This window comes from Ceratotherium simum, chromosome 29 (assembly GCF_057802395.1).
Source record: "Ceratotherium simum simum isolate JZ-2026a chromosome 29, ASM5780239v1, whole genome shotgun sequence".
Lineage (NCBI taxonomy): Eukaryota > Metazoa > Chordata > Mammalia > Perissodactyla > Rhinocerotidae > Ceratotherium > Ceratotherium simum.
The window spans coordinates 821,244-841,499 of NC_141928.1; the positions used below are offsets into that span (position 1 = coordinate 821,244).

At 61.5% G+C, this 20,256-nt stretch overlaps 4 protein-coding genes across 7 annotated transcripts; 2 read left to right on the forward strand and 2 right to left on the reverse strand.

Annotated features, from left to right (window-relative positions):
* Positions 1–2,213: 2,213 nt before the first annotated feature.
* On the forward strand, positions 2,214–4,217 carry RNF208 (ring finger protein 208). The gene is made up of 2 exons (XM_087418716.1): positions 2,214–2,472; positions 2,683–4,217. Exon 2 carries the CDS (start codon positions 3,167–3,169, stop codon positions 4,007–4,009), a length of 843 nt encoding a protein of 280 aa, XP_087274842.1. The 5' UTR covers positions 2,214–2,472; positions 2,683–3,166; the 3' UTR covers positions 4,010–4,217.
* Positions 4,218–4,788: 571 nt separating this feature from the next.
* LOC106800742 (ring finger protein-like) lies at positions 4,789–6,417 on the reverse strand (the record flags this gene model as incomplete). The annotated part of the gene is made up of 1 exon (XM_014781992.2): positions 4,789–6,417. A coding segment is annotated over one exon (846 nt), but the record flags the coding sequence as incomplete, so codon positions are not given.
* Positions 6,418–7,027: 610 nt separating this feature from the next.
* Positions 7,028–16,520, reverse strand: NDOR1 (NADPH dependent diflavin oxidoreductase 1). Of its 4 annotated transcripts, none has more exons than XM_087418714.1 (14): positions 16,100–16,520; positions 15,915–15,943; positions 11,546–11,643; positions 10,293–10,391; positions 10,111–10,212; positions 9,819–10,028; positions 9,429–9,550; positions 9,065–9,285; positions 8,884–8,991; positions 8,554–8,668; positions 8,281–8,427; positions 8,064–8,144; positions 7,898–7,992; positions 7,028–7,816 (listed from the first exon to the last, which is right to left on the reverse strand). In XM_087418714.1, the coding sequence occupies exons 1-14, from the start codon at positions 16,422–16,424 to the stop codon at positions 7,736–7,738; spliced, it is 1,833 nt and encodes a 610-aa protein (XP_087274840.1). In that variant the 5' UTR covers positions 16,425–16,520; the 3' UTR covers positions 7,028–7,735. The 4 variants fall into 4 exon arrangements, with proteins under 4 accessions (XP_087274840.1, XP_087274839.1, XP_004423744.1 ...); XM_087418713.1 differs by having other exon boundaries at positions 8,064–8,182; positions 16,100–16,519; XM_004423687.3 differs by having other exon boundaries at positions 8,064–8,182; positions 15,915–15,992; positions 16,290–16,518.
* Positions 16,521–16,587: 67 nt separating this feature from the next.
* TMEM203 (transmembrane protein 203) lies at positions 16,588–18,093 on the forward strand. Its single transcript, XM_014782370.2, has one exon. It carries the CDS (start codon positions 16,796–16,798, stop codon positions 17,204–17,206), a length of 411 nt encoding a protein of 136 aa, XP_014637856.1. The 5' UTR covers positions 16,588–16,795; the 3' UTR covers positions 17,207–18,093.
* Positions 18,094–20,256: the final 2,163 nt, after the last annotated feature.

The window sequence follows — 20,256 nt, forward strand, 5'->3', positions numbered from 1 at the left end:
AGACAGAGACCAAGATGGTGGGAGCAGACTACTCGGAGGTTTGCTGTTTTTTTAACTAATAAAAAATGTTTGATTTACACACCTTTGCCGATAAAACTTATCTTACAATTGGCGACATGGGCTTCATGCACAAATGACGTTTCCAGCTCATTTCTGAAACCACACTTTCCCTCTGGTTGGCGGGCTGGGGGGCACAAGTCCGCCCCAGGGTCCCATCCTCGGCCCTCGCACCCCCTCCCACCTTCATCTGTAAGGCGGCGCGGAGCGTTAGCCACACAGGGTCGCTGTGTGTAGGGTGGCAGTGGCTGTGAGCACTGGGCTCCGGGCCTGGCACTGGTGAGCTCCTCCTGGGGTGACCGGGGCAGTGGGGTGCGGCCCGGACCCGCACCCCTCGTCTTTGGCGCCCGGGGGAACCCCCAGGACGGGCAGGATCAAGTCGGACGTGGCCCAGAGGCCAGGGTGACTGGGCTGGCATGTGTGCGGCCGGTTAGACCTGTCCAGACATGAGTTCTACGATGCAGCACCGGATGTGGGGGGAACCCAGCCCGGGACCCCGTATTTCAGAGGTGGACGACAGAGGCCCACTGCGCAGGCGCCGGAAACCCTGCCCACCGCCCCTGCAGACTCCGCCCCTTGCTGCGAGGCGGAGGATGGCGCATGCGCGAAACAGGACTAGGGCCGCCGGTGGGAACTTTATTCCCCAGAAGCCTCCGCGCTCGAGGGTTTCCCTAAAGACCCGGTTCGGGGTCTGCTGGCCTCGGACGGTCCAGGACCGAGCTTGGACCGCCCCAGCTCTGCAGGGCGGGCTCGGGGCGGGGGAGTGTGGGGCGCTGCACAGGGTCGGACCTCATCCCTAGGGCGGGGTGGGGCCTCGGGCGAGGGGTGGGGCAGGGTGACTGGTCCCTCCTTGGGTGAGAGCCCAGGGTCGGTGGGGAGCAGACCCCGTGGCCCAGGCTGACTCCCAGCCGTCCCCTGGCCGGGGCTGCCTCAGTTGCCCACCTTCATGCCAGGGCCCCATAAAGCCCTCGCTGTCCCTTCCGCCGGGCGCCTGCTCTCGCTGAATGGCCGAGGAAACAGGCCCAGACACTAGCCCGAGGTCACACAGCGGCCACGTCAGGCCTATGCGGCAGGGACGCTCCTCCAGCCTGTTCTGCACACGCGGGCTCCCTCACCAGGAACACCGACCTCTCTGGGCTCGGCTGCCCTGCAGGACCTGGGGCTGGGCCTACAGCCAGATGCAGCCTGGTCTGTATGGAGGAGAGGGAGCTGTGGCCAGAAGGGACTGGACTGTCCAGGGTCAGGTGCAGGGCCCAGCGCTGGTGTGGCGGCCGTGGCAGGGACAGCACTCTGGAGGCCCCCGCAGCCCTGGCCCCCTGGCCCGTCGTTGCCAGCATGTCCTTCCTCCCCTTCTCACCTGAGGGCTCCCCACAGACAGAGTGCATCCCAGGGGAGCGGGGAAGCCTGACCTGACCAGAAAGCAGAAAGGAATGGAGCCTCTGCTGGGTGGGGTCAGGTGAGCACACAACTATGTGGCAACGGGACACGTGCTGACCTGATGGGATGCCGGAAAAGGCCACCCCACCCTGGGTAGGTGCGTGTCCTCCGTGGGCTGCCCCACTGTGGCCCATCTAGCCCTCTGTTTGACCTTCCGCATACCCCTCACCCCACCCATCTGTCCAACCGTCCTGTCTTGGGAGCCTTCTCCCAATCACGGTCCCTCCCTCCCTCCACTCCTCTGATATCTGCTTGCCCACCCCCTCCCATCCTCTAATGGTCACATCGTCTGGGGACAGCCTGGGTGCACCTGTGAGCAGGAACACTCCAGAGGCATGACCACTAGGGGGAGAGTGGAAGGACAAGCAGAGACCCTGACTCCGGGGGGGACGCAAGGCAGTCCCAGGGTGGGGCCCTGGGAACCAGCTTTCCTGGGACCACCTCTGGGCTCCCTTCCTCTTCCTCCCTCTGGCATTGTGAGGCCTCCGGCTGCGAAAAGCAGGATTTCCCTTCCAGAATTGCAGGGGAGGCTTGACTAGCACCCAGGGTCAGCCAGGCGTGAACCGGGTGGGGAGGGCTGGAGCGGGGGGCACGCAGGGGTCCGCGGCGGATCGAGGGGTGGCCGAGAGACTGGCCCCGCCCCGCGGACCCCGCGCGGGTCCCCAGACAGGGGGTGGCGCTGCGGGCGCGGGCGGGCGCCGCGCGCACTGCGGTCCCCGCGCCTCCGCCGCAGAGCGCGCCACGCTCCGCACGCACCTGCCGCCGCCCCCGCCGCCGCGCCGAGCCCCGCGCCCGCGCCCCGCTCCCCGCGCCCCGCGCCCCGGGAGCCGCCGCGGCCGCGCCATCGCCCGAGGTCGCCGCGGAGCCGCCGGAGCCGCGGGAGCCGCCGGGCCGAGGCGCGGGCGCCGCATCCGGGCCTGCCTTTGAGACAACCTCTGCGGCGGCGGCGCGCGGCCCGGGGACGCCAGGCTGGGGCAGGTGAGCGCGGGCGGGGCGGGACGGCCGCGGGGTCGCGACTTGCCGCCCCTCCCCACCTGGGCAGGGGTCGCGCCTCAGGGGCGGAGGAGGGGGCTGGGTTCCCAGTCCAGCGCGGGTCAGGGTCAGAGGTCGGGCGCCCGGTTTTTTGTGCAGGGCGAGGGGGTTGAGGGTCGGCCTGGGCACTGCCCTCACGCTCTCTCTAACCTGCAGCTCGGGCCTGGTCCAGGCCTCTCCTCCGCTCCTGCCGCCGCCGAACCCGCGGCCCGGGTCCGCCCGCAGCCAGGGCTCAGGCTAGCTGCCTTCGCTGGGCGCCCTGTCCTGGAGCCATGGGGCCCACCTAGCCTGTGCCTACCCGGATGTCCCGGCCCGGGGACTGCTAATCTCGGCTGCAGGGGGAGCCCCCCCCACGCCCCCTTGCCAGCCTCAGCAGCCAGAGACCCTGGGTGAGCCCCTGGGCCAGACCTTCAGCCCAGGGCAGCCCCCCACACTCCCCTGCCCCCGCCTCCCTCCCCCTCCTCCGCCCCTTCCTCCTCCTCCTAGGACTGGACCCGAGAAGCCGCTGTGGCCACTGGGGGGGGCCCTGCCCCCCCAGCTCTCACCGGCCGCCCCCAGGAGTCCACGGGGCGGCCAGAGGCCTCACCAGGCCTGGCAGGACCAGGATGCTGCCCCCTCTCCTCACCCCCGGCCCCACCCAATGCCCCCACCCACCCAAACACCCAGTCTGACTGGAGACAGCCGGATGCCGGCTGACCCTGGGCCCGAGGCGGGCAGTGGCTGGCCAGGCCTCCTCATGTCCTGCCTGAAGGGCCCCCATGTCATCCTCAAAATGGAGGCCATGAAGATTGTCCACCCGGAGAAGTTCCCTGAGCTGCAGGCGGCCACCCCCTGCTTCCCACCTGCACCCCGGCCCACCCCCGCTCTGGCACCTAAGCGCGCCTGGCCCTCAGACACAGAGATCATCGTCAACCAGGCATGTGGGGGGGACATGCCTGCCTTGGAAGGGGCGCCCCGCACCCCACCCCTGCCCCGTCGGCCCCGCAAGGGCAGCGCAGAGCTGGGCTTCCCCCGCGTGGCGCCAGCAGACGAGGTCATCGTGAATCAGTACGTGATTAGGCCTGGCCCTGCCGCCTCTGGGGCCCCCACCGCAGCAGCACCAGCTGCGGGTGAGCCCCTGGAGTGCCCCACCTGCGGGCACACATACAACGTCACCCAGCGGCGGCCCCGCGTGCTGTCCTGCCTGCACTCTGTGTGTGAGCAGTGCCTGCAGATCCTCTACGAGTCCTGCCCCAAGTACAAGTTCATCTCCTGCCCCACCTGCCGCCGCGAGACTGTGCTCTTCACTGACTACGGCCTGGCTGCGCTGGCTGTCAACACGTCCATCTTGAGCCGCCTGCCACCCGAGGCGCTGACTGCCCCATCCGGGGGTCAGTGGGGGGGTGAGCCTGAGGGCAGCTGCTACCAGACCTTCCGGCAGTACTGTGGGGCCGCATGCACCTGCCACGTGCGGAACCCGCTGTCCGCCTGCTCCATCATGTAGCACCCGCCCACCGCCTGCCACCGCCTGCCCGTTCTCACTCACCGCTTCGTCAGGGACCCGGCCCTGCCCTGTCGCCCGCTGACCCCTCGCCCACCACAGCTTTTGGCCCCTACCCGTGTGGCATTGTCGCTGCAGCCAACTTTGCCATTAAAACTCTTTGCCAAAGTTTGCACCTCGTTCCCTCGACTGAAGCCCACTCCTGTGGCCTGTGCCCAGACCTGGGCCAGGATGGGCACCCAGAGCTGCAGCCCAGACAGGGTCCAGCCTGGAGCCGCCAGAGGGAGGCCCACTGCTGCTTGGGGTCAGCCTGCGCTGCTCGCCAGGGGCCGGGCTGGGCCTAGCATGCCGCTCAGGAGGGCTGGGTCTGGCTGTGTGCGTGTTTGTGCGCACGCGTGCGCACATGAATGCCCCACACATCTGTGCAGAGCCAGCTGCCTGTATACGCCGGGAAGGATGGTGTGGGCAGGTGTGCAGAACGGTCCTAGCTGGGCAAAGCGAGGATGTTTCCTCTGCACTGGCCACTGGACATGGGGGTGGCTGCGTGGAGGACAACTCAGTCCATTTGGCTCTTGGTGCCTACTTGGCCCTCTGAGGTTGTGTGGGAGCCGCTTTGGGCCAGTCTGAGCCAGGGTTGGGACCAGGGCTGGCTGAGGTGGTGGTGAGGTGAGGACCCAGGGGCCTCCGGTCTGGCACTGGGACACCCTGGATTTGGAGATGGAGAATGTGGAGGAGAGCATGTGGATGGTGACGATGGAGTAGAGGTGTGGGAACAGCGCGGGGACAGTGCCCTGGCCGCAGCCACTGTTTATTGAGAGACTTGCTCGTGCCAGGCACAGTGCTTGGCATGGCCCCAACCAGCCCAGAGGTGGTGCTGACTGCGCCCGTCCTTCAGATAAAGGCCCCAGGTCAGGGGTCCCAGCCCGCATGCTCCGGCTCCAAGGCCTGGCTGGACCCTTGTCCCTTGCAGCTCAGGGGCGTGTGCTGGACCCCCAGCAGCTTGGGACTACCTCCTCAGGTCCTGACCTGGCGGGAGGAGGCCCGTTGTGGGCTGAGCTTGCACAGCAAGAGCCCCTCCCCTTGGCTGCCATGATCTTCAGGGAACACACACAGGTCCTAATCTGGAACACGGGCAGCGGGGGGTGAGGGTCTGCAGCCCCTGCCCAGGGCCCCACCCTCTCCAAGGAACCAGTGCTGTTCGCTGTCGTGTGGGCTGTGCCCCTTCTGCAGCCAGGCCTGCCTGGGGGTGGAGACTGCCCAGTGTCAGTATGATGTCTGTCCACTGAGGGCCCTGGTCACAGACCTCCTCCAGTGCTGTCCTCAGGCATTGGTGGCCAATGTCTGGGCAGCAGGGAGCTTTGGAGTCTCTGGCTGGGTCAGGGGCTGAACACAGGCTCCTGGGTCTTGATTGAAGACTAGTGCCTGTCAACCTTCGGCTTTTCACCTGGTCGTCAGGCCTCAGAGCAAGGTGCCCCCAAGGCCCCCTGGCACTAAGGCTTCGGGACGCAGCCAGTCTGGGCCTTCTAGTCCATTGGTGGTCAGGGCTATCCAGGCGTGGGCGCTGCTCAGCGGCTGGAGCGGTCCAGCAGCATGAAGAGCAGCCCCAGCAGCACGAGCGGTGTGAAGATGAGCAGCAGCCCCAGCAGCTCGAGGGCCAGCAGGCCCAGCAGGGCCAGGCGGCGGGCACAGGGCCCTCGTCCCCGCAGGGCCCAGAGCCGGGCGCCCAGGCAGGGCGGGCAGGGCAGGAAGGGCAGGAAGCCTCGGCCGCCCACGGGTCCCGCCAGGAAGCGCAGCTGGTAGCGGTGCTCTAGGGAGGCCCAGGGCCCAGGGCCCCGGCGTGGGGGGGTGGGTGGCGTGGGTGGTGGGGGGCGCTGGGGCCCATCGGCCTGCAGCAGCTCCTCCTGCAGCCGGCAGATCTCCCACTCGAGCATGGGCGTCTTCTGGCGACACAGTGGGCAGCGCACGCGGCCCAGGTCGGCGCTGGGGGCCGTGCCCAGCAGCCGGTGCAGGCAGCCTACGCACAGGCCATGACCGCAGTTCAGCAGCGCCAAGCGGTGCTCGCCGGGCCCGTAGGGCTCTGTGCACACGGGGCACTCCTCCTCTCCCTGCTCCTCCTCCTCGTTCTCCCCCACGGGCCTGGCCCAGGGGCAGGCTGGGGCTGTGGCCCCCAGCAGCTGCTCACTGTCAGGAGTCCTGGCATGCTGGGGGTTCCCGAGGGCCACGCTGTCCAACCCTTCATCTGCCAGCACTTGGCGCAGTGGGTCCAGGCCCTCAGGGCCGAGGGAGGCCGAAGGTGGACTGGCGAGCCCAGAGCTGGGGTCAGTGGGGCCATGAGTGGGGACCCCGGGGCAGGAGTCAGGATGGGTGGGCCGGGATCCCAGGGTGGCAACGGGGTGATTGGGCTGTGAAGGTCAGTGTGGCTCTGTGGGGCTGGGGCAGGGTCTGGCACTGACCTGGCAGCAGCTGTCGCTTCCTTCAGGCTCCTCGCCCCCACTGAAAGCAAACTTCGCTTGGACCCCAGCGCCGTGCTAGCTCCGGGGCAGCCCTCGGGCCCACTCGTGCCGACCTCACTGGATCTGCCCAAGCAGGGCTGTGGCCACAGCAGACCCGTGTCAGTGACTGACCGACAGACAGACTTCAGGCGGCAGTGGTGTGGGTTGGCAAGCCTGCCTGACTCCTCCAACAGGAACTCTCCTCCAAGAGCTGAAGGCCCCTCCCAGGGGCTGAGACAACACCCGCCCTCCCCCTCCTGGGCCACACCTCCTCCCTCTCGGGCTACACCCCCTCCCTCCTGGGCCTCACTGCCTCCCTCCTGGACCTGGCTCAGGCCTCCCCACACCCTTCCTTTCCAGGTCACCTCTCCGGGATGCCCCCTGCTTGGCCATCAGAGCTTGTACAAGGTGGACAAACAGCTGATGCCCCCACGTTAGAATCAGACACCATGGGTGGCCATCCCCATCCAGACGAGCTGTGGGCCCACCCACCACTTGAGGCACCAGGACTAGCACAAGAACAAGCAGGTCAGAAGCAGCCACCCAGAGCCCATAATTTATTGCCAAGGCTTTCTCAGAACCAGGTGAGGAAAAGGTACTGGCTGGGGCTGCTTCCTGCTGCTCGGCGTCCACGCTGTCTTCAAGCCCCAGCCTGAGCCCTGTGGGGCCCTGAGACGACACCAGGGACTTTGTGGTGTGGCGTGGAGATGTGGCAGAAAGTGACTGGGAACCCACTGTGCCCCAGGGCAGAGGAGGGGGCATTTAGCCCTCCCAGGGACCCTGTACCACATCAGAGGGTTCACTAGGCCCCCTGTACCCCAGATTCCTATGCTGTCTGGAAGCTGGCATCTGGGGAGGCCCCCTGATGCCCATCAGGCTGCTGGTGCCTTCCTGGGTCCTGTGAAACCCAGGGCAGCACACTGACCGGGACCCAAGTCGGGGCCAGTGGAGAAAAGCCAGCAATACCCTGGAACCCTGGATGAGGGGGTGGATTCAAAGCCAGGCAAGTGGGGTGGGGTGGTGGATGGACAACGGTGTCCAGGCTGAGTGTGGGACCCCGGGTGGACTGGAGTGCAGCTGCGCAGGGGGACCACCTGGGATGACGCAGGGCGGGAGGAGACAATGGCCCCCAGAGGGCAGTGGTCAGAGTGCTACAGCCAGCAGGATGGCTCCTCAGGCCCACGTTTCAGTCTGGAAACGCAGTGTCCGCTGCAGCCTGGCAAGGTAGGCGGCCGCTTCAGGGCCGGAGAGCCCGCCCTCCTCCTGGAAGATGGATGTCAGGGCTTCTGACACATCTGCCGGCATGTACTTGGCGTTGCTGGAGGGACAGGCCAGAGGTGGCTCAGTGAGGCCAGGACCCTCAGGGCTGGCTCCCACTCCCACCTGCTCCCGCGCTCACCCTGCCAGGTAGAAGTAGGCGCCCTGGCGGTCCAGCAGCTCCCACACCAGTGGCCCGAACTCCCGGAGCCGGTGCTGCACGTACACCTTCTGCTCCTGCAGGGTGGGGCACGCGGGGTAAGTCTGTGCCCCCAGCCTTCCCCGCTCCCAGCTCCGTGCACACCCACCTGCTCCCGGGAGAATGCCGTGACCAGGGTCAGGCAGCCCCTCTTTTCCAGCTCCTTCCACTCTGGCTCCCAGTAGAAGTCCTGGTCTCGCCGGCGGCAGCCAAAAAACAAGAAGTTTCCTGGGGAAATGCAGGGTGGCCTCAAGCCTAGACTTGAGCCCATGAAGCTCAGTCTGGCCAGCCTGGCCACCACCCTGTCCTGGGCCCTGTGCACTCACCAGTCTGACCCTGGGCCACACGCTCCTGGACAGCTGCTCGGAAGGGGGCCACACCAGTGCCAGGCCCCACCATGATCACGGGCGTGTCCAGTGTCTCTGGGAAGGTCAGGCCCCCAGGCCGCACCCATAGGGGCACCTGGACAGGTCCTATTGCAGGAGAGAGGTGGTGTGAAGAGGCTTGGAGGACCAGGGCCCTAGCCCAAAACAGGCCATAGTGTATGCAGGAGAACCAGAACCAGCCCCTGCCCCCACCTGCCAGAGAGCCAGGGTCACCTTGTCTAGGGTCCAAGGATGCGAGCCAGGAGGAGCAGAGGCCCCGGCGGGGCTCCTTGAGGCGTGTTTGGTATTGCACTACAGCCACGAGGATCTGCAGCCTTGAGGGGTGAGCCTGGGGGACTGGATGGTGGGTGCCTGCCCCGCTGGGCTACCCCTGCCTTTCACCATGGCATCAGGCTCCACCCACTTCACCCAGGTGTCGGGTGGTCCCGGGTGTGGGGTGGACGTCTAGAGTCAGAGGGCAGCCCCCCACCTGCACACCAGGCCCTGCTGCCCCTTCCAGGGGCCCCAGCCCCAGCTTCCCTGAGGCTGGCCCTAGGCCCTCACCAGCAAGGAGGAGGCGATGGAGAAGGCCCGTGGCCGCATCGGGGGGATGAGGTCCAACAGGTAGTCTGGGGGGATGGCTCCAGCTGTGTGTGGGAAGTCACCCAGCACCTGGGTGGAGACAGTCTCAGGAGGGCTGCCGCCAGCTCGGCCACCCCACCCACCTGCCTGCCCGCCCTCGCACCTCCAGGATGGTCCTGCGGGGCCGGCTGCAGTACTCGCACAGCTCCTCCTGGCCTTGGGCAGAGCTGAACTCCAGCAGCTTCTCTCGCTCCAGCTCGTGGGGGGAGAGACAGGCCAGGAGCTCAAAGAAGGAGCGGCGTGGCACGCTGGCGATGTCCAGGTACCGTGACACGAGGTGCCGCACGGAGCAGGGCTGGGGCAGCCGCGCGGGGCGGGGGACACCTGCGGCAGGGAGTGGGAGACTGTCGGGGGCTGGACCCGGGGAGGGCAGAGCAGGCAGCGGAACCCGGGAGGCTGGAGAGTGAGAGTGGCAGGGGCCCGACTTCCTGGGGTTCCCCCACCTCCAGGCCTGACCCGGGACTCACCTGGCTCCTGAGGCTGCAACGTGAAGCACTGGTCAGGGTCCAGGCCCAGCACCTGGCAGAACTGCTGGACGTGGCCGGCCGCATTCTCGGGCTGGATCAGCACCACATCACCAGCTGCAAAGCTGTGTGGGGAGGACACCGGGCTATGAGGGGAGGACGCTGTGTGGGGAGGACGTGGTGTGGGCAGGACGCGGTGTGGGCAGGACGCCGTGTGCGCAGGACGCCGTGCGGGGAGAACGCCATGAGGGGAGGACACTAAGGGGAAAATACTGTGAGGTGAGGGCACACTGTGTGGAGGACACTGGGCTGCGACCCCCCTTGCCCCGGCTATGCCCTCCACGGGTCCCCAGGATGGACCCCACTGCCCACTTGGTTTCTTGGGCCCCTCACCTGAGCCCAGAGCCTGTGATGTCAAACTCAATCAGCCGAACGTCCTGGAAGTGCAGGGGGCCGGTGACCCTCTGGTTGGTGACCATGGGTGCAAGGAAGGGCTGCAGCTCTGAAGGGGAACCCTGAGGGTCTGTCCTGGTCACATGCTGCTCCTCAGAACACGTGCTGGGGGCCTCCTGAAGGAAGTGCAGGGTGAACTTGGAGGGCAAACTGCAGAGAGGGTGCATGCTTGTCAGGCCATCGGCAGGGCCTGGAGGAGCGGCCCCTCAGGAGGCCCCGGGCCCATACTCACGGGACTCCTGGGGGGATGATGCCGAGATGGAGTGGCACTGGGTGCAGCCCCAGCACCTTCTCCCACAGGTCGTGCAGCCAGGGGTCGACAGCGGCATCAGGCCTGGAGAGAGAGCACATGTGTCTCTCTCAGGGACCCTGCTTGTGCCATGCCCTCAGGAGGCCACAACCTTTCACACTCACCCCAGTTCATGCTGGTCATCACCCAGGCACACGGGCAGGAGGGCTCTGCCCCCAAGCTGCAGCAGCCGTCGGTACAGCTTCTTGGCCACAAAATTGAACCTGTGCCGAGAGTGCAAGGCTGTCCCCAGGCCAGGTCCTGGGCTGCAGGGCACTGGCTGTGCAAGGCAGAAGGCAGGGTCCCTGACAGGGGCCCCAAAAGGGCCCGCCACGCGACAGACACTCAATCCTGCGGCCCCTGGAGTGCGGGGGTGGGGGTCCCACATTTTCCTGGGTCTTTCTGTTCTCACTGCTGGCTCCTTGAACAACAGCTCCCCCTGGGTATGCTGGTGGTAGTAGGGGCTCCCACCCACCCTCGTGCCTGTGGGCATGCACCCTGACGTGAACAAATGCCTATGTTAAGCACAGAACAAACTGCCCAGTAGACGAGAGTCACGCTGACTTCCATTTTCTGTCTTTTTCACCTGAGCAATTGTGGGCCTTCTCCCGCCATGTCCAGCTTTGGAGGCGTTCATACCCAAAGACCCCTCCCTTAGCCCCTGTGCTGGACAGGTAGGGGTTTCGGTGTTTCGGTGACTTAGTGCCACGTGTACCCTTGAACGTAAATCCCTCGGGACTTCCTTGGGAAAGAATGCAGAGCAATACTACTCTTTGCTTAAGACACAGATACGTCATCAAAATGTTGAAAGAAAAGGAAGCAGAAGCAGGTACCCTTCCATGCCCAGGGACGTGGTGGCCTTGGGGTGGCTCCCAGGGGCTGTGGGTCTTCCACACCCGCCGCCCACCCCACTGCACTGTTCCCTGTGCTCTCTGTAAGCCCAAATATCTCATGATTATACCTCACAAATATCTCACGCGTTTTCATAAAAGTGGGGAAAGAGCCAGGAGAGCCTTTGTTGCCCCAAGTCATACAGAGACATATGACACTGGCTTGTCTCAGGGCAGCTGCCCGCAGGCTGAAGCCCTGGATGTCAGGTTTCAGACATCACCTCCTGCCATGAAAGACGCCTCGGGCATGCCCCTGAACCTGGCCTCTAATTTGCTGCCCTGTCCCCCTCTTTGAGCCCCAGGGTCTCTGGCTGTGAAGGAGGCACCCACCGGGGAGAGTCTGTGGAAGCAGAATACACACCTAGCGCCATGGCCTGAAGTCTGTCGGGAGCCCTGGGGGCTGGGTCACCTGTCCCTCCACCAGAATACTTTGTGCTCAACCTCGAGGACAGTCCCCGCAGGCCAGCAGCCCACCCGCCCCAACTCACTTGGCATAAGAGGAGTCCCCAAGGCCCAGGACAGCAAAGTCCATCTGACAGAGGGAGGTTGACGACAGGTTCTTCCGGAATATGAATCTCCAGAAGTTCTACAGCCAGAAGAAACCCAGTTAGAGGCCCCAGGGTGGAGTGGGGAGGGCCTGTGTCCTGGGTCTTCCCAGGGTCCGTGCTCTTTACGAGCTTTTTATCAAGAAGACTGGCTTTTATTTCATCACAATAGCAAGAAATTTAGAAAAAGGCAGAAAATCTAAAAAGAGTAGAAAGCCACCCCAGAGCCACCACCATAGTATCAGGTGCCACTCCTTCCTGGGGCAGAGGGCGCTGGGAGCAGGTGCAGCTTCTCACAGTGGGGCGCAGGCTGGAGGGGTGGAGGATTGCCAGATCCTCACCAGGGAGATGCCTGTTGCCAGCCGCTCCCCCTCAGCTCTCTCCATGGTGGAGGAAGCGCCTGCTCTACTTGGGTATTCCCCCAGATCAGCTTCCCTTCCCCTCACACCAACAGTCCAATGTCCTGAAGGCCTCTCAGTTCTCAGCCCTCTGCTGCAGCTACAGAAGCGGCTCTGGGCTGAGCTATCAGACCTGGCGGCCCCTCTTTGGTCCTAGTCTCACCCCACACAATGGAATTTCCTCTCCTTTGGAACCTCTCTCCTAGGCCCTGAGCCACCATCAGGCCGCTCTGCACTAGCTCCCCATCCCCACGGCCCCCACCTGACCGTGTGTGCTGAGGACTCACACCCCTCCCCATTCCCTGGGCCAGCCTCACCTCCACGCATCCAGCCATCTCAGGTGGCCTTACACCCAGACCCTCGAGGTCCAGGCCCCAGTCCCTCTCCCGCCACCACAGGCTCACCTGCCGGGTGGCCCTGGTCAGAGAACGTCCCATTCCATGCCTTGCCCCAGCCTCCCCACAGGCTTTGAGGCACTTCTAAGACACAGTTCGACATCACCTTCAGCCTATGGTGACCTCAGCCCCTCAACACTGGCCTCTGCGTGTGATCCAGAGACCCAGTGGGGTGGAGGGACCCTGGCTCTGCCTGCTTGCCCCCTGGCCTTCTCAAGGACTTGGCTGCATCGGCCACTGCTGGGGACACATCACTCTGCCTCCTGAGATCTCCCCTGCACGCTCCTGCCTAGAGACCTGTTTTCTGCCACCCACAGAGAACTTCTTCCAGGCGCTTTCTGGCAAAGAGTCCAGGGAAGACATAATTCTCACAACTCTGCACATCTGATAATGCCTTGATTCTCCCCACACACTGACTGGCAGATCAGCAGGGCACACCTGGGGTTGAATCACTAAGAACCCAAGGCTCTGCTGGGCGGTCACTGTTGAGAAGCCAGTGTCCCTTTGTGCCCTGTTCTGTCCCAAACAGCTGAAACGCACAACAATGTGCCTCGAAGGAAACCCTTCTGTCACCGCCCACGGGGCCCTCCCAGGCACTTGGTGAGCCCTTAGGCTGAAGGCCGGGCCTCTGGTTCTGGGATGTTTCACTATTTCCTTCATAATCCCCCCCCCTCGCCCCTTCTTCCCGTTCTAAGGCTACTAGAATGATCTTAGAATTCTGGTATCTTCTTTCTGGTTTCCTATCTTGTTTTTTGTTATATTTTCCATTCCTATCTTGTTTTTTGTTATACTTTCGGGGAGAATTTCTCAACTTTATCTCCTGATCTTTCAAGGTTTCCCTGACACCATTTTAAAGAGCGTTTCCTCAGCCTCCAGCTGGATCCGGTTTTGTGCATTCTTGTCCTGTGGATGCGGAGTTCTCTCCCTTCTCTGCAAATACTGCTCCCCCAGTTCTCTTAGTGTTTCTCTTGGTCTCTGTCTCTCACTGAGGTCTTTCCTTGAGTGCATGGTGGTTCTTTGTGGTCTATTTGTACTTAAGAAGCTGACAGAAAACTGTGAGTTTGGGCCTGTCACCCAGGAACCCAGCTGCCTGGCCTTCTGCTGAGGTCACCCGGTTTCCCCAGAGAGAGCTCCTCTCGTCTGCCACTGGGGATGCATGCCTGACCCCAGTGCTCTCGGAGTACTGTGGCAAGCAGCCCAGCGTCTTCCTGTGTAGTACATAGCCGTCCTGGAGCCTGGTTTCCAGCAGGAGCAGTACCCCCACCTCCTTGTCATTGGGCCTCTGGTCTGCTGCCTTGAGAAGGAACCTCCAGTCCCTGCTGTGGTTGGGGAAGGCCCCTCCTGACCACCTCCATGAGGGTGTCCATTCCTGCACTCTTCCCTTCTTTATCCACTCTCATCCTGGCGGGGTCATCACCACCTTCATCGAGTCCGCACCTCAGCCCTGCTGACCTGATGGAGGTCTTTGTTCCCCCTCCCTTCCCACGCCCTGCATCTCTGGCATCCACCCTTCACCTCCTGCCTCTGATCCCCTCTGACTCGTCTTCTCTCCCATCCTCTTCCTGAGAAGTCCCCTCCCGCCTGCACTGGAGTCTTACCCCTGGGTCTCCCACATCATCCCCACTCTGATCCCCTTCTTCAATCTTCACTCCCTTTCTCTCACCAGCATTTCAACAGGCCTGAGTCTCTCCCATCTTATAATTTTTTTTTTTTTGCTGAGGAAGGTTCACCCTGAGCTGACATCTGTGCCAATCTTCTTCTATTTTGTATGTGGGTCGCCACCACAGCATGGCTGCCACTGAGTGGTGTAGGTCCACGCCCGGGAACCCAACCTGGGCTACGGAAGTGGAGCGCACTCAACTTAACCACTAGGCCACAGGGCTGGCCCCCTAAATATCTTATTTTTAAACCCTTAGTCCCATTCACACAATCTCTTTTGAGTTATTTAATGTATAGCTGTTCTTAAAAGATTATCTTCACTCACTCACTTGTTGATCTTGTGACCCTGGGATCTAGCTTCTCTTCCCATGAGTGGCTGAAACTGCCCCATCCCCTCACCCCCGAGGTCACCAACAGTCCCTTTGCTGATAAACCCCACTGAGGTCTCTCAGATCTTATCTTACTTCTCTTCAGAGCAGCTTTGAGTGCTGGAGACTTTCCTCTTGAAATAGTCACCTCCCTGCCCTTGACCTTGGAGATGGCACATCCTGCTTCTTGCTGTTGGGGCCACTTTCCTGCCCCCTCACAGGCTTTTCTCCCCCTCCTATGCCCTCCTCCTATGCCCTTGGCATTCAGGGTGGCCTGTCCTGGGGGAGGGAGGAGCTTCCTTTCTCAGGCCTCCGACCCAGGATCCTCACTGGAGCTCCAGACCTACCACACATCTCCACCTGGACGACCTCTAGGCACCTGATCCTCCCTAGTCTCTATTTCTGTCTGTGGAACCACCTTCCGTCCTGGTACCCAAGCCCAAATCCCTGTCTTGATTCCATCTTCTTCCTCTTCTTTGAGATCCGTCTGAATCCATGTCCTGTCGATTCTACCTCCTCAGCATCTCTGGAACATGTCCACTGTACTCTGTCACATCGTGGTCAGGCTGCCAGTCTCCTGCCTGCTCGGTGCAGCCCCACATTGTTCTTGTTCTCCTACAGCCCGTTCCCCCTGCAGACAAGTGGTGGTTTTGCTAGAATAGTAATATGACCGTGTAACCCCTATGGACTCCACGGCCCTTCAAGACCATTGGCGTCAATGTGGCCGCCACGCCCATGGGATTGGGCCTGGCTTCCTGACTCTCTTCTCCCCTCCTACCCCAACACACTCCTTGGCTTGGATCCTGAGCTGCTTTCCACTCTTTCCAGAGGCTGGGCTGTCTTTCTCCTCTGAGTAGTCTGTTCCCTCTTTCCTGGTGCCTGGTTAGCCCCCACTTATCCTTTAGAACTTAGCCTACACTCCGTTCTTCCAGAAAGCTCTCCCTAAGCCCCCAGGTTGGGCTAGATAGCCCTTATCAATACTCCCATAACATTTGGCGCCTTCCCCAGCAGCGTGTATTTCCTGGCATTGTAACTGCCTGTTAAATTTGTTGCTTCTGCTATATTGTGAGCTCCATGAGCGCAGAAATGGGGCCACTGGGTTACTGCCGGATTCCCAGCAGTAGATCATGCTTGGAATATCATGTGTGCTCAAAAGGTGGTCAAAGAATTGGAGAATGTTCCCTGAAGGTCAAACAGTTTTGAAATACATACAAGACCCAGACCAGATTCATATACAGCTGTAGAAAAATATGGAAGGTGAAAATGGAGAACAAGGCCATTTGGCAGCCTGTGAAGAGTTTATTAGGAAGCACAACCAGAGCCCACAGCTCCACCCAAAGATGTCCTCCCAAAGCCATGCCAACGTGCAGCAGATCTCGGAGGGCAACTACTTATTGTGCTTCTGGACTCTCCAGGCAATGAAAACAGGGTTAGGGTGGAGGGCAGGGGTCTGAGCTCCCCAGCAGAGAAAGTCCCCTAAGGTCAGCCTTACCTTCATGTTGTCAGGGGGGTCTCCTTGGCCTGTAGTTGCACAAATAAATATCACCAGGGGCTCATTAATCAGATTCACCTCAACAAAAAGACACAAGTGTCAGACCTCGGGCTGTAGTGACCAGGCATCCTCCCGCAGCCCCATCTCCTTCACTCGGGGTGAGGGGGCAAAGGGACTCTGCGCACCCACGAGCGCCGGCCTGCCTTCTCTCTTCCAGGCCCCACCGGCCACCTTGTCCCCTCCTCCACGTGCTAAGCTGAGCCGCGGTTCCCAAGCTCGCCCGTCCCCTAAATCTGCCGCAGAGAGGGCGCGGCGCCAGGCGGTCGAGGCCCCGGGCCTGTTCGCTCTCCCCGCCGAGGCCCAGGGAGCCCTCACCACCGGGTAGGAGTCCAGAGCCTGCACCAGGCAGCCGAGCCGCCGGCGCCGGGCCTCGCGGCCCAGCCTCTCCGACACATCCTGGGCCGTGCCTGTCTGGCTGCCGAAGAGCACCAGAAGCCGCGGGCTCGGCATCGGGGCACGCCCCTGGTACCCCCGCGCCCCGACTCCGGAGCAACGAGCACTCCCACGAGCCACGGCCGCCGGGCAGGCCCCGACTTCCGGCTTCCGGCGTCGGCAGGAAGTGACGCTCTCAGGCCGCGCCCGGCGGGGCATGGCGTCCGAGCGAGGAGGGCGTCCGCTGGCGGCCAGTGCTGGGTCCCGGGCCGGGGCCGGGGGATCGGCGGCGCGCCGGGGCCGAGGGCTGGGGCAGACGGGGCTGCTCGCTGCCTCTCGCTCGCCGCGGCGGGCACGGCGGCAGGCGCCAGCGAGGCCTGCGGGGAGAGGAGGCGCAGCCCGGCGGGTGGGACTCTCGGCCGGGCACCGGCCCGCGCTCAATCGGCGCGATGCTCTTCTCGCTCCGGGAGCTGGTGCAGTGGCTGGGCTTCGCCACTTTCGAGATCTTCGTGCACCTGCTGGCTCTGTTGGTGTTCTCCGTGCTGCTGGCGCTGCGTGTGGACGGCCTGGCGCCCGGTCTCTCCTGGTGGAATGTTTTCGTGCCCTTCTTCGCCGCTGACGGACTCAGCACCTACTTCACCACCATCGTGTCCGTGCGCCTCTTCCAGGACGGAGAGAAGCGGCTGGCCGTGCTCCGCCTCTTCTGGGTCCTCACGGTTCTTAGCCTCAAGTTCGTCTTCGAGATGTTGTTGTGCCAGAAGCTGGTGGAGCAGACTCGGGAGCTGTGGTTCGGCCTGATCACGTCTCCGGTCTTCATTCTCCTGCAGCTGCTCATGATCCGCGCCTGCCGGGTCAACTAGCCTCGCAGAGGGGCCGGAGAAGGAGCTCCGGCTAGCTAGAATGCTGGATCCCCAGCTGAGGTCCCACTTCCACCGCACCGGAGAAGTCTAGAGCCCTGCTGAGTGCCCAGTTTTCTCTATACCAATCATGTCTGAAATTGTGCCCTCAGCAGGGCTAAAAAGAGCAGCCTTGATCCTTAAAACGTATTTCCTGTTATTTCATGCTTTGAATAGCTAATCTTGAATTGAGATCTTGAGAAGGGCCCCAGGCCAGACGGTACTGAACGCCTGTGATAGTTGAAAACTGCATATAAGTAAAATGTTCTGATGGGCTCTGAGTATTTTCATGGATCCAGGGAAAGTACCCCCTATGCAAAGGCTGCAGAGCTGGACTCGGGGATCTCCTCTGGCCAGCACTGCTGACCTAAGAGCTCACTGCCCCATTCATCCAGACAAGACTTCCTTAGATGCTTGAGTTCTAAGAAGTGTAAACCAACTGTGTCTCCTCCCCTGTGCCACTGGGGAGGATGGCCCTTTCTTCATTCCGGCCCAGGCAGACAGGAGTATGTTGAATAAGCACGATTGGGACCCTACCTGGAGATCTGTTGCCTGAGAAAAGAACTTTGCTTTCAAGGCGCTGCTTGGCTTCCTATCCCAGCAGCTTGCAGTGTCACTTTGTGGCCGGCACTGTTAGCGCACCTGAGACAGATTTAAGCCTCCCTAAGGGACCAGAGAGAAGAACAGGTGCTCTGATGCTCATGGGCATTGAGACCTACCTACAAATGGAAAGTTTGCAAATGGTCTCGGCCCGCGTTTGTCAGCCTGAGGTCTTTGTTTTGATGCCAGTCAGGTGCCAAATGAGAACATATGCTGAGATAAAAATAAAATAAGAGAATGTTTTGCTGAAATGCACAGTGGTTGCCTGACTTCTTGAGGGTGAAATAAGATGAATGCTGAGACCCTCCTGCTGTGTGGTGTAGCTGGCTACAGAGCTGAGGTTGTAGGGGGGCTGGAACTCAGCTAGAGCTTCTGGGTGGATGGAGGGCGGGGAGAATCCCTGCTTCCTGCCTGGGGGCTGGGGTGAAGACAACATGGGGTAGGCCTGTGTTGAGGACCTACCGAGTAGTTTGTGTGACATCAGAGCCTTGGTTTCCTGCTGGTGTGTGTGGTCTGTGTGGGCCCTGTTGACACTCTGTAGCACAGGGGTAGTTTGTGTGACATCAGAGCCTTGGTTTCCTGCTGGTGTGTGGTCTTTGTGGGCCCTGTTGACACTTTGTAGCACAGGGGTCAGCAAACTATGGCCAGAGGCCTGTTTTTATACCGCCCATCAGCTAAGAATGGTTTTTACATTTTCAAAGGGTTGTAAAGACAAAGAAGAATGTGTGACAGAAAGTGAATGTGGGGGCTGGCCCCGTGGCTTAGTGGTTAATTGTGTGCGCTCCACTACTGGCGGCCCGGGTTCAGATCCTGGGTGCGCACAGATGCACCGCTTCTCCGGCCATGCTGAGGCCGCGTCCCACATACAGCAACTAGAAGGATGTGCAACTATGACGTACAACTATCTACTGGGGCTTTGGGGAAAAAAAAAGGAGGAGGATTGGCAATAGATGTTAGCTCAGAGCCGGTCTTCCTCAGCAAAAAGAGGAGGATTAGCATGGATGTTAGCTCAGGGCTGATCTTCCTCGCAAAAACAAAAAACAACAACAACAACAACAAAAAAGAAAGCGAATGTGACTGCAGTGCACAGGGTCTCTCAGTCTTGGCACTGTGGGCCTTTTGGGTTGGATTATTCTTTGTTGTGTGTGTGTGTGTGGGGCTGTCCTGAGCATTGTGGAGTTTAGAGGCATCCCTGGCCTCTACTAACTAGATGCCAGTAGCACCCCTCACTTGTGACAACCGAAAGTGTCTCCAGACATTGCCAAGTCTCCTGGGGGCAAAACGCCCCTGGTGAGAACCACTGGGCTAAAATAGTCTGGCCCTTTCCAGAACAGGCTTGCGGACCCTTGTCCTAGTGAAGCAGCTCTGTGACTGTTCTCCTGGAATGGATGCTGAGTGGCCTGAATCACTGAGATGCTTGAGTTGGAGACTGGCCTGGTTTGCCCCACAGCTACAAAAATGTCTCCTACCCAGGACTGGCATAACTTGTGTCAAAGCCAGATACAAGCTGAACGTTGGGAGTAGGTTTCCTTTTAGTGTTATTTTTAGGTTGCCTCTTTTGTTGTTCCCTGTTTTATTCTGAGAGTTCAGAATTAGATAATCCTGTTGATACAGAAGTGATGAGCATAAGAAGGCTTAGCTTCCTTTGGAAGGGTGATTTGAGGAGAGTCTGGAGGAAGGAAGTGCTTGACTTTTGGAAGGCTGAAGTCAGTTTGTTTTCTGCAGCTCAATAGAGTGGGCAGGAGTAAGGCAGTGGTAAAGTGGTGGTAGCTGCAGACTGCCATTGGACCCAGAGGCTGCGAAGGGCACCACAGGTGGAAACCCGCCCTGGGTCTTTGCAGAGCCCCAGGTGCCCCTGGAGCCCTGTCCCTGAAGGTTAGTGGTGTGGGAGGCAGTGGTGTCATTACTGAGCAACTGCTGACTGCAGGGCGGTGATGGAAAGGCCGGGGACACCTGCCTGTGCTGGTGCCCCTAACTTCCCCTTCTCTCCTTGGCTCCAGCTGGCCTCAAAGAATGTGGTGGGCACAGCGCAGCCCTCAACGGTGAGTAAGCTTTCTCATGGCACATGGGCAGGGAAGCTGTGCCCTCAGGGTCAGTGGCACCCCCACCAGCCTTGGGATGGGAGAAGTTCAACAGATGAAAGAGGAGTAGCGTGCGGAAGCAACAGGGCGGAATGCACCGTCCGGCTTTTGTGGCACTTTCTGCGTTGGGAAGCTGCGGACCTGCTTGTGTAAGAGGAGGGCGTCCCCTTCCTCTGTACCTCCTCACAGCTTCCGCACTACCGCCCGCACTACCGCCCGTGCTTGGTGAGCCCAGGGGGGCAAAGCGTGCGCTAGAGCTGCTTCCACTTGTCTGAGTAATAGAGTCGGTTCTGGGGCCGGCAAAAGCTAGACGTTCCAGAGAAACCGATTCCT

Bases quoted from the DNA above. Each gene is read 5' to 3' on its own strand.
- RNF208 (XM_087418716.1), top strand. From the start codon at position 3,167: ATGCCCCCACCCACCCAAACACCCAGTCTGACTGGAGACAGCCGGATG.
- NDOR1 (XM_087418713.1), bottom strand. From the start codon at position 16,424: ATGCCGAGCCCGCGGCTTCTGGTGCTCTTCGGCAGCCAGACAGGCACG. The intron at 11,644-15,914 runs GTAAGGCTGACC...TTCTGGCTGTAG, and splicing joins ACCCCCCTGACAACATGAAG to AACTTCTGGAGATTCATATT. The intron at 8,428-8,553 runs GTGACCCTGGCT...CTCCTGCAATAG, and splicing joins ATCCTTGGACCCTAGACAAG to GACCTGTCCAGGTGCCCCTA.
- TMEM203 (XM_014782370.2), top strand. From the start codon at position 16,796: ATGCTCTTCTCGCTCCGGGAGCTGGTGCAGTGGCTGGGCTTCGCCACT.